Source organism: Setaria italica, chromosome VIII (genome assembly GCF_000263155.2).
Source record: "Setaria italica strain Yugu1 chromosome VIII, Setaria_italica_v2.0, whole genome shotgun sequence".
Taxonomy (NCBI): Eukaryota; Viridiplantae; Streptophyta; class Magnoliopsida; order Poales; family Poaceae; genus Setaria; species Setaria italica.
In genome coordinates, this window is record NC_028457.1 from 1,520,112 (window position 1) to 1,535,347 (window position 15,236).

Here is a 15,236-nt window from a genome sequence, read left to right on the forward strand (position 1 = left end):
ACTGCATTTTGAGACAACAGATGGTACCAAAAGCACCCATACGTATAACAGCATTCACCAAGAGCCAGTTCATCATCACTGGATATATCATTAAGAAGATACAGATCTTTGCCATTTCTCATCCAAGAATGCATTTCTGCAGAACCGAATACTCGGACAAAAGAAAGACAACATGCATGCCCACAATGACTCTTTCGATTTTTAATACATGATTATTATAGGGAAGCACAGTACAACTGTAACAGTCATCGAACCCCTAACACCTTAACTAGGACCTGACAAATACTAAACTCAGCACAACAACCATGGCATCTATAGATCAGGCATACCAACCCCAGCTTTCTCATCGTAGGTCTTCTCCAGCACAAGCTCAATTGGTGTATCCTTTGGGCCAGCTGTGTGATTGGAAGGAAACAATCAGAGCAACTTCTCATCAACAAATGTGCACGAGAGACATACCAGATAGCCAAAGAATGTATTTGAGACGACAAAAAAGAGTATATGGCAAAATGTTTGATGAACCTGTTTACTACTGATTTGACCTACTTATTCGTTTACTTATGCAACTAATATCATCTCTGGAGTTAAATCATAACTGGTGCTCAAAACAGAACAATATCAGAGTCTATTTGCCCCATACTCTGTTGAACTACAATTCTCCTTCCAGCACAGAGAAGGTACCCAATATGTATCGCATCTCAACAACACCAGAGTGCTGAAAAATTCTAAACAAACAGATGGGAGTCGAGAAATGGAGAAAACACTAGATGCAGCCAGTTAATATCAGTATTAAGTACTGCAGCATAAGAAGTGCTAATTAGTTCACACCTTTCTTTAGGTAATTAATGTTGTACTGAAAGGCACCGTAAAGTGAGAATACAAGATGTGTTTATGAGACATGCATGCTGTGGATCGCCATATAATGAGTGCTAAAAGAAAATTATGAGACATACGTGATGTGGGTCTCGGCTTTTTTCTCTCCTTCAGAATTTCTGGCCGGGGTATCACAGCACCAGATGCATTCATTCCTCTGGCGAATCTGACTTTGGTCCCATCTTCCAAATACTTATATCCAATTTTACATGGTTTCCTGTGGTAAATATCGTGTTGACAAATGATTTTATAATGAGAAGTTAATAAAAGCAATATCTCTGTAGGTACTAAAACATGGTCAGGTATCATATCCATACCCAGTCACAGGATCAACTACTTGGATATTCGAAACATGAAGTGGAGCTTCTATTGAGAAAATACCACCTGTGTGCCCTTCCCCTTGCTTAATGTGTTTCTTAACCTGAAATGATGAAAGCACAACTATCTATGTAATTCCTAGTGCGCAAGAGGACACGAAAAGGCACAAGACAATGAAACCATGTTACTTGCTGGTTGCAGTTAACAGTACCCAGAATAAATAAACACCGAGTGTGCACCAAATTTTAAGTAAATACATAATGATTTTAGACAGATGAGAAAAACTGCATATTTTTTTGTTCCTGTCTGGTATTCAACACAGCAGATTCTGCAAAATAAAGCCCTCAGCTACCACATTATAACTAGTTGAGTTATTGAACATCTATTGGTCATGAACTTATGGTCTTATTGCATGTTAATTCAGCTACAAATTCAGATGGTCTTACGCCAGTATGTAACTGTTGATATGGTAGGCAGAGTGGCAGACATGTCCCAAAGAAAAACAGTAAAGCATGTAAAGAGGCATTGCAGTATATGCAACATGATAATGATTTGCTATACTGAAAGAAATTATGCTTGACAAAACATATAAACAGGAGATATTGGTATGCTTGTTCCCCTTGAGTGTCACTGCTATTCTTTCATTTAACCAATTTGTAAAGCTAATGGCCAACATCCACCTATAGATAAATGAATGCGCACAACTACTTTCTTTGCGCCATAATGGAACTGTGGCAGTTTGGAGGAAGAGCTACATTATTCACAAGTAAAACTCATGTTATCAGCCTCAAAGCAGCACAACAAGGACAAAAACTGGGCATCATCTAACTACTAACGTCACTTTTTTCAACCAAGAGCACAGTACCAACACTAGCTTGAACTCTGAAGTCTGAAGAATTTACATAAAATTTACGATGGGCCACCTTTCAACTATAATGGTTTGGGAATTTGGACGGAACGGATAGAGCACAATGTTATCTAGGGGGCCTTAATTGAATAGACACGGCCAGTCTGCAAAAACCTAAATACCAATTATACTAAGTAACTGTGTTGAGTCCAATTTAACCCACAGTTGTAGGATGCCACACATATCTTCTAAACTGATTCCACGCCCGAGTTAATTAACTGGGGAAAGAGCATGGAACAACAAATTACCAAGTTCTTGCCCTCGACGATGACGCGATTCTGGGACCGAATGACCCGCTTGATGAGCCCGGTCTCCCCCTTGTCCTTGCCTCTGATGATCATCACCTGGCAGTGAAAAAAAAAGGAGAATGGGAGATCTCGCAATGAGAAGATAGTAGGACTGAAAAGACTAACTGGGGGATGGGCTGCAGAACGAGAGAGATTACGTTGTCACCGCGGAGTATCTTCCAGTGCCTGATGAGCTTCTCCGCAGCCTTCCACCCCATCTTTCCTTGAAGCCGCCTCCTCTCTCCCGCGGGTTTGGGGCTGCGGCGGCCGGTGACGGAGGCGGCGGCCGGCGAGGGATGGAAGAAGAGCGAGTGGCGGCGCGGGGCGCTGGGGCTGACTGCTGAGAGCGTGATTGGGCCGGGCTAGTGAAGAGGAAGCTTGGGCTGCTGCTGCTGTTTGGGAAGGATTGCCTGGCCTGCTATCCTTGGGCTAAGCCCAAATTGACTTCAGTCCACACGTTTGACAAATTTCGCCTATGCTACAATTTTACTTGCAAATTAAAGTTTGCAAAAATGCTGCATCTTTTATGAACTTAGAAGATAGTGATATCCATAATTTTCAGAATTAAATTCCAAAGTGGTCATATCAAATCCCATCTGTGTACAAAGGTGTATTAACACAAAAGGTGAATTAGGACAGAGAAAAGGCCCAGCTTCAGTAACAAAAGAGAAGGCCGACAGCTACGCTCCTCTTTTTCCAAATGCTTTAGAACATCTAATTTTTTTTCAAGCATCATCCAGCACCATTACTCAACTGCTTGCGGTTTGACGTAGTCGGTGAAAAACAAATTGTTTTCTAGCACTTCGAAAATATAGCCGCATTGACGCCACTGAAAAAAAAAACAGTCTATGTCAGACTACCGGACCTCATTGCAAGCGAGTTTAGAATTACGCATTCCTACGCTTGGATTCTTCTCTTCTCACTGTGCAGCTCTGAACCCCAGGTCCGAGTGTGTCGATGCTCCGTCTCTCTTCATAACAAGTGTTCTTCTCCGAATCCCAAAAAGTTTGCTTCGACGTCGGTTACACTGTACTAGACGGTGGCTAAAGTCTCTCCATTTGAGTCTGATCTCATCATCCTCGGGTCCTACACTAGAACAGGTCAACAGCTGGCAGTAAATTCAGAATCAGCCCTTCTGTCTGGAGTTTACAGCAATCCAGCCATTTCTATCGAGATGTTGAATGGAACTGCCGTGTGATCACAAGCAGTACCAGTGTCTCGTACAATAAAATTATTGGCTTTATACGGAGATCTTTAAATGGAATTCCCCTTGGAGATGCCAGATGTGTAAATGGAAACTGTTGACAAATTCTTCACCATTGCTGAAGATCTCCGAGTTTCAAGCAACTTCGTCAACAGTTGAAGCACAGCGTACGTAAAGAACTCCATGGTCCCATCCCGTGCACCGACGACGATCGACCATGCGCACCAGCTTCCCTACTCCCAGTTTCCAAGCTTAAATGTCAACGAGCGCATCACTAAGCTACTATTCATAGCTCTGCTCTGCACCAAGCAGCTTCACCAAACTCCCCGCTCAAGCCACATCCAGTTCCCCATGGGCGCCGGCGACGACACCGCGCCGGTGGCCAAGGCCGCCATGGAGGTGTCCTCGTCGTCGACGTCTACCTCCACGGCGCGAGCGCCTTCGCCAGAGCCGCCGCCGTCGGTGCTCAGGTCCGTGATGCTGTCGTACGCGTACGTGGGCATCTGGGTCAGCCTCAGCTTCTCGGTGATCGTGTACAACAAGTACATCCTGGACCCCAAGATGTACGGCTGGCCCTTCCCCATCTCGCTCACCATGATCCACATGGCCTTCTGCGCCACCCTCGCCGCGGCGCTCGTCCGCGTGCTCCGCGTCGTCGACGTGCCCACCTCGCCGCCCATGACGCCGCGCCTCTACGCCGCCTCCGTCGTCCCCATCGGCGCGCTCTACGCGCTCTCGCTCTGGTTCTCCAACTCCGCCTACATCTACCTCTCCGTCTCCTTCATCCAGATGCTCAAGGCGCTCATGCCCGTCGCCGTCTACTCCCTCGCCGTCGCCTTCCGCACCGACTCCTTCCGCCGCGCCTCCATGCTCAACATGCTCGGGATCTCCGCTGGCGTCGCCGTCGCCGCGTACGGGGAGGCCCGCTTCGACGTGTTCGGCGTCACGCTCCAGCTCGCCGCCGTCGCCGCCGAGGCCACGCGGCTCGTGCTCATCCAGATCCTGCTCACCTCCAGGGGCATGTCCCTCAACCCCATCACCTCGCTCTACTACATCGCGCCCTGCTGCCTCGCCTTCCTCACCGTGCCGTGGTACGCCGTCGAGCTGCCCAGGCTGCGCGCCGCCGCGGCGTCGGCGGCGGGGCTCGCGCGCCCCGACGTGTTCGTGTTCGGGACCAACTCGCTCTGCGCCTTCGCGCTGAACCTGGCCGTGTTCCTGCTGGTGGGGAAGACGTCGGCGCTGACCATGAACGTGGCCGGTGTCGTCAAGGACTGGCTGCTCATCGCCTTCTCGTGGACGGTGATCAAGGACACCGTCACGCCCGTCAACCTCGTCGGCTACGGCATCGCCTTCCTCGGCGTCGCCTACTACAACCATGCCAAGCTGCAGGGGCTCAAGGCCAAGGAGGCCGAGAGGAAGGCGGCAGCCACAGCGGTGCCCAAGCCGGATGACGCGGAGGCGGCCACGCGGCTGCTGCCGGAGAAGGACGGCAGCGGCGGTGACCACAAAAACTGAAACGCATTCACTGAAAAATGATTCTGTTGTGCACTGCATTTTATTCATCTCAGCTATAGGACGTCTGAAACTTTGATTTAGTTCATGATCGATTTATGCTGTATAAGTTTTGCGGTTCTTAAGTACAGGAAATGCAAAGGATAAATGATTCGGAAGTATGTTTGTTACTTGTTAGCATTTGATATCTTTTATTTCATAGAATCATATCATTTAGATGATACATGTATCATCGAACTGTTGGTTACTACCAAACTAGTCTGGCGGTCTGGATGCCTTCTCGTCATGAAAAGAATGGCTATTGTTGTGCTACAAGTCACAGGGTACAAAATCTTTAGGTTTACTCAAAGTGGCACCAGCTGAAAAGGAACAAAAAGATACAGCATCTAAACGTGTTACAGTGAAGTGATGCATTGTGAGTTGCTAGGCAGGCAGGTAAGCCGTCCCTAACTATATGCTCCCAGTCGACCAATCACTCAAGTTCCTTCATCTTCGCTCAAAGGCTCAAAGCTCACCCGAGGAGAGCCAAAAAATGGCCTAAAATATTATGCATATGGTTCGGTTGAAATGGACTTTTCTGTTCCATAATTCCATGTCCCTTCTTTTAAGTTTTTTTTTTGTTTTGAAACACCATACGTTTTAAGTTAGGAGCATGAATTCTGCCAGTTCATCTAGTGTGGTGTCTGAATTCTGAAAGCGTGAACTCGTTGGCGATCAGATTCAATCTTTTTACGTTCTGCGATTCTTCAATTCATGGAATGCAAGAGACCGGCTTTTTGGGCAGCGGTGGGAGGAGAGCAGCTGCAGCCCCTTGCCTTTCGCAGCCCGCGCGCCTCGGAGGCGCCGCACTCCGGCCGCCGTGCCGCCCCTCCGGATCCCTCCGCGCCGCCGCGTCCCTCCGTGGCTGCACAGCCCCTCCGCTTCTCTGCACGGCCCCCCTCCGCTTGGTGTGCCGGCGTGTCGCGCCGCGGCTGGGCGGGAAGGCCCAGGCGGAGCAGCAGAAGCAGAGGCTGTAGAGTTGACCAGGAGCCTCAATGACCCCACAACCAACGGCGGCGGGCTGCCAGAGACGGATCGGACGGCGCACGCGTCAGGGACGGAAACGAAACGAATTAGGCAACCGAGGGGGCGGAGTGCAAAACTGAGCCTCGCTCGACTTGGGTTCCGTCCTCGTCCCATTGCCGCCGCATTGCGTCGTTCTCCTCCGGCTAGGGTAGTTTCTCCGTTGGCTTTCCGATCTCCAAGCTTGCCGCGGGCAGCTTCGGATCACTCTGAGGTAAGAACTCGAGTCCCTCCGATCAAAGCCCACCCGTTTTTTGCTGTCCGATTAGCTTCTATCCTTGTTTGCAAGTGATTGTGCTGCGGGGAGCGGGAGAAATTAGGGTGTGTCAGAATCTCTGCTTTCCACTAGATTCAGTTACTTGATTGCGAAACGTTAGAGTGCTGATTCGCGTTCCCCATTGAACGTTGATCCAATGATCCCTCTCCCGACGATCCCATCCTCCAAGGGGCCAAGCCGCTAAGGGGAGCACACTAGATATTGCTAATCATGTACTAGATGCCTAGATACGTAGGAGGCAGCCTTTAAATTCTAATCAGAAAGCAAGGGGAGCACACTAGATGTTCCACCCCTTTTTTTTAAGTTCTGTCAGTACTAGTGGCTCTATCCTGTTTCTTATGAAAACACTAGATTCAGTCCAGCTTCATACCTACAGAATGGCACATGTAATTTGCTGGTGGATGGCTTATATTTTTTTAATCATACTTGTCTTCTATGCAAGGACAAGGTTGATCTTAACATATTTGGGCAACATTTTTTTGTTGACCCAAATGGGCAACATATTTTAGATACAATCACATAACTAAGCTTTCAGTTAGATCTGAGGAGCAATGATGGTTTAGAGACTGTATTGTCTATGCTCAGAAGGAAATTTTGTCCATCATATGACTCAGTGTACATCTATCGGCAACACATGAGTTATTTCAGAATGCATAAAGTAAAATTTTAAGACAATAAGTAGTTAATGTCTTGTATGTTAGGGCCAAGCATGAAGCAGTATTAACTTTGTTCAGTTGTATGATGTTTTGATTCTTTTGTTCAGTCTTCAGAGGGTATTTATCTCCATGTTCTCCATGTTTACTGTTTAGTCACTCTTATTCTTAACTGCTTAGCTATTTACTTGGGTTCAGATTTTATTTTAGATTCACACATTATGTACATTGTTCTCTAATTCTTATTTTGTTTTTTCCTGTTCCTTTTCCTACCCTTCCATTCATTTAATGGAATATTGATACCTTGCAATTACACCAGCCCGCTCAATTATACTTCAGATAGCATCTTCTTTGCCTGTCCTCTTTAACATACTCTTGTTGACGGTGCTATCATATTCTTGATAACCTTCCGTACTGCCTATCTGAGGATACTGCTATTTCTGCATTTGTTCCTCAACAGTCACTTGCTTTGTGGTTCCATATTCCATTTGGATACCCATGGCTGAATCCATTTCGAGATTATTACATATATTTTGTTCTAGCTGTTTCTGTTGTTTTTTTCCCTATCCATTCATCATCACTTTGCTCCCCCAATATTGTTGGTTCCTGTGCTCTTTCCAAAGTTTTCTTGAAACTTTGAGCTTTGAAAGATGCCAAGGAGCACAGAAAATGCTCTCAGACAAGAAGACCATTTGGAGTTCGATGATCCTGATGAGGTAGATGAAGAGGAAGTTGAGTATGAAGAAATTGAGGAGGAGGTTGAGTATGAAGAGGTAGAGGAGGATGAGGAGGAAGAGGAGGAGGAAAAATCTGAAGTTGTGTGTGAAGTTGATGCTAAGCATGAGAGTAAAATGGTAGATCAGAAGGATGAGGAAGAAAAAGAGAAGCATGCTGAGCTTCTTGCTCTTCCTCCTCATGGATCTGAAGTGTATGTTGGGGGCATCTCAGATGTATCTTCTGAAGATCTCAAAAAACTATTTGAGTCGGTTGGAGAAGTTGTGGAAGTGAGTACTGCCTACTTTCTATGGGTTAGCTTCTGCATTTGTCTTCTTCTGCTATTCAGAGTCTGTTTTTCCTGCAGGTGCGAATACGAGGAAAGGGGGATAACAAGCTGTATGCTTTTGTTAATTTCAGAACTAAAGAACTGGCTTTAAAGGCCATCCAAAAGCTGAACAATAAAGACCTAAAGGTTTGTCTTCACTTGAACTCAGAGTCAATCTTCATGTTAGTCCACCAGTGATGCAAACTTTAAGTTTTTATACTATCAGTTTGCAAACTTTCTTTACTGCTGCAATCTTCATGTTAGTTCGCAACTTTTTTACAAACTTTTTAGACTGAACTCAGAGTCAATCTTCACTGGTGGATGCAAACTTTTTATATTATCTTCATGTTAGTTCACCAGTGATTTATTTACATTTAGCGAAGTACAAGGTTATATGATTACAATTACATCTGCTTGCTATTTTTAAAAAAGTTTGCAGCAGTCCCACTGTCGAGTTTAAAATACAAAACCTTGTGATTAATTGCAAACCCCTGTGTTCAGTCATACTTTTAGAAATCAGAATTGTGGATGGCAGTATATTATGTTTTCAACAATAATTTATTGGGGGTCCTTTCTAAAGTGTTTCCGGCACCATATTATACAAACCTGGTTTTGCAACCCAAACGACGTATGAATACACACTAGTACTTTCTGAATCCTTGTTGCACCTGATTAACTCATATATCTTGTATATTGATACGAAATATACCATATTATTATGGTTCTTGTAACAGGGAAAGAAGATAAAGGTTTCTTCGTCCCAGGCAAAGAACAGGCTATTTATTGGGAATATACCCCAAGATTGGACACAGGATGATTTCAAAAATGCAGTGGAAGAAGTTGGTCCTGGAGTTTTAAAAGTCAATCTCCCGAAGGTATGGATACAATACTATGATAGTTCAATAACTTCAGCATGCATCATTACAGTTGTTTTACACTGAATGTATCTTTGTCATAGGCACCACGTTCAGATTGCCATAAGGGCTATGGCTTTATTGAATACTACAACCAGGCATGTGCAGAGTATGCCAGGCAGAAGATGTCTACCCCAGAATTCAAACTAGATACAAATGCTCCTACTGTCAATTGGGCAGATACTAAGAATAGTGGTGAATCTGCCTCTACTGCGAAGCAGGTCCTTTCGAGTTTTGAGCACCACATGACAAAATATTACTTCAAAATGTTTTCTTCTATAATGATGTTGTGTATGGATGTGCATTTTTTGTCTTCAGGTTAAATCTCTTTATGTCAAAAACCTGCCCAAGACTGTTACTGAAGAGCAGCTGAGAACGCTGTTTGAGCACCTTGGAGAAATTACAAAAGTTGTTCTTCCTCCTGCAAAAGCTGGTCATGAAAATCGGTACGGTTTTGTTCACTTTAAGGAACGGTACATGGCTATTAAGGCTCTGAAGAACACCGAGAGATATGAACTTGATGGTGAGTTTTCTTCTCTAACATCCTTCTATAGCTGGTCAATTTTGCTTCATGTATCCAAAAGGTCATGGGTTATTTCTCTATCAGGTCAGCTACTGGATTGTTCACTTGCAAAAGCAGACAAGAAGGATGATACTATATCAGTACCTAATACAAAAGCAGGTCCATTGCTGCCAAGTTATACCCCACTTGGATATGGACTGTCGGGGGCCTATAATCCACTTGGAAATGGACTGGCAGGCGCTTATAATCCACTTGGAAATGGACTGGCAGGCGCTTATAATCCACTTGGAAATGGACTGGCAGGTGCTTATAATCGACTTGGAAATGGATTGGCAGGTGCTTATAATCGACTTGGAAATGGATTGGCTGGTGCTTATGGTGTGCTTCCTGCTCCTGCTGCACAGGTACATGCCATCATCTGCTATGACTGGCCGCTGCATGAGATAGATTACACATACAAGAGGTGATAGCCTTCTAACTGTTGTGTATGCTTGGCATTCTTTGCACCTCTGCAGCCAATTTTGTATGCTCCAGGTGCTCCTTCAGGTTCAACAATGATCCCAATGGTTCTACCAGATGGCCGTCTTGTATATGTGTAAGTATTCGCTCTATCCTAAGTATTCTTCTACAAAGGTCATACATCATACATTCAACTGAACTAATGCAATTCCAACTCCTACTGCATCTGGATTACATTGTTGTCTTGTAATGTTACTTGTTGCCGCAAATCCATTGTTGAAACACTTGTCAGCCAGTTCATACATTAGGTTACAGAGAAGAAACGGTTTTGATCAATGTGCACATAACATCCATTTTTTCAGTACATGATAAAAGTAGTGCTTGAGAGCCCCTGTGTTAAAACACATGTAATTTGTTTAGTATTTGCAGCTCTTGAATTTGACAACATGCATAGACCTGGAGTATTTAAATGAAAAGAATCTCTATTGTAGAATAAAGTTATTTTGCAAAATTTGCAATGGTCCAATAATGTGATGAAATGAGATTGTTATATTATATCCTAACATAACCCTTTATTTTGTTCCTTCACCTTCCATATTAAGAGCAGCCCTTTGAACTGCTGCAGTGATAAGTCCATTGTCGATTCATAGTTTCCTTGGTGTTTGGCAGACCACAGGCTGCAGGGCAGCAAACTGTGCATGTGGCTTCGCCTCCATCACAGCAAGGTGGTCATCGTTATGGTGGTAGCAGTGGTGGTGGATCCGGCTCTGGTGGAAGGCGGCAGAGAGGAGATGACCGCGGTAGTACTAGTAGCAACAACAGCCGCAGGGGCCGACACCGTCCATACTGATGTTTGCAAAGGTTGCTGTTAGCGTTTAGAAGTTAGAACCTAGGACAAAAGAATGCCTCTGTTGCAGTACCTGGATCTGGATGGCTACCACCTAATAGCTGGAGACTGTACTTTGTAGTTTGCACTAGCGTTTATTTTCCTCGGTCTGTAACGAACCGCTGTAGAACCAATAATACTGCAAACCGTAGATGTAGCTTGGGATGCTATCCATCAGGCTTCAAGAACAGTTTTGCTGTGCTCACTGCTATGGTCTACATTTGTGTCTGTTTGATCACTCTCGGCGTGTTCAGTGCGGTGAGGAATTGAATTCTGGTGACCTGACTCTGAATTTAACCTGTTGCTACTGTCTGGACTGGAATGTGTCAATCCATCCCCACCTTTAGCTGTGAACGCCAAGCAGGTTGCAAGACTAGGTTCTTCTTGGGTGTTCAGTGCGGTGAGAAATGTTCGGTGTACTAGGACGGCCGCCCAGGTTCTTCTTGGGTGAACGCCAAGCAGGTTGCAATAATCGGTAGAGTAGACTAGGACGGCCCCCTAGATCAGCTGGCAGCGGCAAAACTCACCAATCAGCTTACTGAAAGCATCGGTGTTTCTCCAGTAGATTCTGCAGAGGCCTTAGCTTTATTCAAAAAGGAAAAAGATTCTGCAGAGGGAGAGGAGAAGTGTTGACGGGGGCACGTCGGCATCCCGCTGCACGGGCACGGCACAGCCGGAGCCGGAGCGGGCTCTCTGTTTGACACAAAGAGGATTCCAGGCGGTGGTTCGAGGGCGTAGAGGAAGAGAGACTTGCCGTGGAGGCCTCTTGCCATCATGTACGCTGGTCCTGTTCATCAAACCTCGATCCGTAAGCAGATCAAGGCTCTGGTCCTCCACTCCTCCGAGCCAGAATCCTCTGCACGCGTCCTGCGAAACCATGCTGCGCCCGTTCTTTTCGCGCAGAAGCCGTCGGTGGCGAGCACAGCCTCCGCTTCGCCTGCCAACAGCGAGCTTCTCCTCCCGTCGATGGTGGCCATCAGCCGACATGGCCGCTGATGACGGCTGCACAAACCAGCCTCCATGCCTCGGGAGCCAAAGGAAGATACATTGGAGTTTGCTTTGAGTGGAGCTATTTTCTGACTTCGAATACAGTTCGCAAATGCAGTGGAAGGATACATTGGAGTTTGCTTTGAGTGTTCCTGTGGCGGTGGAGTCCAATTTGAATTGCTTTTAGACTTTCGTTGCTTGGGCACTGTCAAAACAAACTACATTTTCAGTTCGTATTACCATTGTTAAGGCAGACTGTCTTTTAGTTTACTTACTCATTTCAAGCAAATTGCCATGGCAATCAGTTTAGAGTCTGACAGGTGATTAGCAAAAAAGATGAAACAGGTGATTTTCCATAGAAAAGAGCACAACAAGATTAGTTCAATAATCAACAGGTGATTAGCACAAAAGATGAGTTCAAGAAAATCACAGCTTGAGCAACATGAAAAGAGCAATCCTGACCACAAGCCCCGAATATTCAGTCTCCATTCTCCCATACCACCATCCGTTCACAAACAACTCCTAATCTCAAGCAACCACGGTAGTAATAGCAAACAACAGCTACAGGGCTCTGCAGACTTTCGATGGCCCCCTACCTCGCCCCCTCCCCGCCGCTCCGCCCTGCGCCGGCGCTGACCGACCACCGCCCACCCCTGCACCTCCGCCGCGGACCCCCACCCCCCTGCCGCCAAGACCCCAAGCCGCTGTGCCCCCTACCACCTACCTCCCCGCGCGCCCGCTCGTCCTGGGAGCAGTTCTTCTCCCCATCCCCGCCTCCGCCACCCCGCCATGGCAGGCCGGCGCCCGTCGGCGACGATTGGGTGCCGGAATCACCGGATCTGCGCATCTCCCCACCGGATCTTCGACCCCCGACCACGGATCTGCTACCAGAGAGCCAACCTGGCAAAAGACCATCCTACGCGGAGGCGGTCAGGGGGGGGAGATTCAATTCCCCTCCCACTCCGCTCGCCCGGCGCTACATTGAAGGCTCCCTCCCCCCTGCCAGAGGCGGAAGCAGTAACTACGGCGACACGACGGCAATACGGCGCCTTCAATCCTCCACGACGTCAGCCGCTACCCGAATCAAACGCGCCACGCCACCGGAGATCCAGCCGCGTCAGCCGTCTCGGGAGTGGCAGCCGGTGACGCGCCGCAGGACGCGGCTGTGCGCGCCGCCCGAGCTGCCGCGACGGGATGGCGGAGGTGACCGTCAGTACAAGGCCTCTTCAAGGAAGCCACCCACCGCTGCTCTCCTCAACTTCAACCGCGCGACAAAGGGACGCTGCTTCATCTGCCTCGCACCCGACCACCGGGCCGCACTATGCCGTGACCCGGTGCGCTGCTTCCGCTGCCGGCGCTCCGGCCACAAGGAGAGAGATTGCAAGGAAAAGACCGCTACTTCCGCAGCACCCCGCCACCGCGCCTCCATCAGCCACCGCCCCACCCTTGCTGTGCCTCGCCCATCCACCAACTCGCGCAACGCCCCGGCCTCCAAAGCGCCGTGCTTTCCACCCTCCTCGGCTGCTCCTCTCCCGCCGTCAAGCCGCAAGACCTCCAACGCGATGGCCATCGGTGACCCGCATACGCGCCCGGAGGTCGAGACGGTCTTCGTCTCCGACTCCTTCCACCTCGCCCACGACGCTCGAGATTGGGAGGCCTGCGCCCTCGTCCCATGGGCGCTGCATCTGCCGCCGGGTGCCGGCGCACGGGACATCGCGGGGCTGCTCAGCAGGGAACTTCGGCTACGCCATGGCGAGGTCAGCGTCACCCTACACCAACCGGAGCCATACCTCATCCGCTTCGACAATGAGACCCAGGCGGCGGAGGCACGGCGACGCGGACGCTTCACCGGTGGAGGCATCGACATCTGCCTCCGACCATGGCGTAGCCTCACCCACGCTCTCGGCTTCCGCATCTTCTACAGAGTACGGCTCTGCCTCGACGGAATCCCGAGCCATGCTTGGACGCCGGAGATCGTCGAGCGCGTCATCGGCAACAAATGCGCGCTCCAGCACATCGTCACCGACCTCGTCCAGCCGGCGGACTCACGCCACATCGAGCTCTGGGCATGGACGGTCGACCCCAGCGAAATCCCGAAGAAGGTATGGCTCGCCTTCGTCCACAGTCCGGCGACCAAATCATCTGCTTTCTCTGTTTCGGTCGAACCTCCCCCCACTTCTTGGCAGCAAGGAGCACGCTATGAAGTGTTCATACACATGCCCCTCCTGGAAGATTACACGGCGGCGGCGCGCAACCTGGAGCACGCCGTCAACAACCCGGAGAACATCACCCCAATTCGTCGCTGGTACGAATGGCGCTATGGGTTGGTGGATGGCGCCCCTCCGGACGCGCGCTCTCGGTTCCCGGCTCGGCTGCCGCGACCGCCGCGGGAACCTGAGCAACGGAACCGCGACGACCATGAAGATGGAAGATTGCCTGCCTACCGCCGCGGAGGAGCCGGCTCCTCCGGGGCCGCAGGCGGCGGCCGCGGAACTCCCGGCGACGGAGGCGCGGCTGTCGGCGGCCAAGGGCGGGAACGACAACATCGCCAAGTCGACAGGAACCGCACCAAGCACCGGGCGGACCAGTCGACCTGTAAGCAGGGCTTCACCTGGCCGCCACGGCGTGGGGAGGACGACGACGACGACGACGACGTGCACCACGACTACAACCACCCGGGTCACGGGCGCAAGTTTGGCGACGCCTATTGGGGCTGCGCAGCCTCGGGATGCCGTGAACGCACCAGATCCCCGCCCCGCCGCAACTACGCGCCGCCGCAAGGACATCACCACGCCCGGGAACAGAGCACCTTCAGCCCGTCTCACCTGCGGGCCCTATTCCAAGCTCAAGCGTCGGCGCTGACGGGGAACGTCCAGGTAACATCACCAACTAATGGTTTTGCTTTGAAGGGCAGAAACAGGGGAACTGACGCCGGCGATTTCATCCGCAAATTCTCCGCCATCGCCGACCGTCTCGACTTCGAGGACAACTCCTCCGGGGAAAAGGCCTGGTCCGCAACGATACCTCTGCCCCGAGTCTTCGACACTCTGCGGGCGGCGCTGCTCCCGGCGCCACCACCGCCGACGGTGGCGGAAGTTGAACAAGCCCTCGACGCCATGTTCGTCGGCACCAAGCAGAGGCGATCCACGATGGCCCGCGACGCCGTCTTCAACGACGGTCCGCTGTTCACCGGGGCAGCGCTGCAGCGGGTGGCACTCCTTCCAGCGCCATCTGCGGCGGACGTCGAGGAGGTACCTGACGCCACGGCCATTGACCGCGCCGCCGGCTCCATGGTAGGGCTGCTCTCCCCTGTGGCAGCGTTGCAGCAGACC

General features: G+C 49.5%; 3 protein-coding genes across 4 annotated transcripts; 2 read left to right on the plus strand and 1 right to left on the minus strand.

Annotated features, from left to right (window-relative positions):
• Window positions 1-45: 45 nt before the first annotated feature.
• LOC101759021 (50S ribosomal protein L24) lies at window positions 46-2,734 on the minus strand. The gene is made up of 5 exons (XM_004978563.3): window positions 2,544-2,734; window positions 2,347-2,442; window positions 1,191-1,294; window positions 954-1,090; window positions 46-395 (listed from the first exon to the last, which is right to left on the minus strand). The coding sequence occupies exons 1-5, from the start codon at window positions 2,601-2,603 to the stop codon at window positions 313-315; spliced, it is 480 nt and encodes a 159-aa protein (XP_004978620.1). The 5' UTR covers window positions 2,604-2,734; the 3' UTR covers window positions 46-312.
• A 1,133-nt stretch (window positions 2,735-3,867) lies between these two features.
• On the plus strand, window positions 3,868-5,259 carry LOC101759423 (probable sugar phosphate/phosphate translocator At5g25400). Its single transcript, XM_004978564.2, has one exon. The coding sequence runs from the start codon at window positions 3,941-3,943 to the stop codon at window positions 5,102-5,104; it is 1,164 nt and encodes a 387-aa protein (XP_004978621.1). The 5' UTR covers window positions 3,868-3,940; the 3' UTR covers window positions 5,105-5,259.
• A 973-nt stretch (window positions 5,260-6,232) lies between these two features.
• On the plus strand, window positions 6,233-11,155 carry LOC101759829 (heterogeneous nuclear ribonucleoprotein Q). Of its 2 annotated transcripts, none has more exons than XM_004978567.4 (9): window positions 6,233-6,377; window positions 7,717-8,097; window positions 8,175-8,282; window positions 8,870-9,010; window positions 9,094-9,270; window positions 9,368-9,572; window positions 9,657-9,976; window positions 10,088-10,167; window positions 10,701-11,155. In XM_004978567.4, exons 2-9 carry the CDS (start codon window positions 7,744-7,746, stop codon window positions 10,879-10,881), a joined length of 1,566 nt encoding a protein of 521 aa, XP_004978624.1. In that variant the 5' UTR covers window positions 6,233-6,377; window positions 7,717-7,743; the 3' UTR covers window positions 10,882-11,155. The 2 variants fall into 2 exon arrangements, with proteins under 2 accessions (XP_004978624.1, XP_004978623.1); XM_004978566.4 differs by having other exon boundaries at window positions 6,242-6,377; window positions 7,413-8,097.
• Window positions 11,156-15,236: the final 4,081 nt, after the last annotated feature.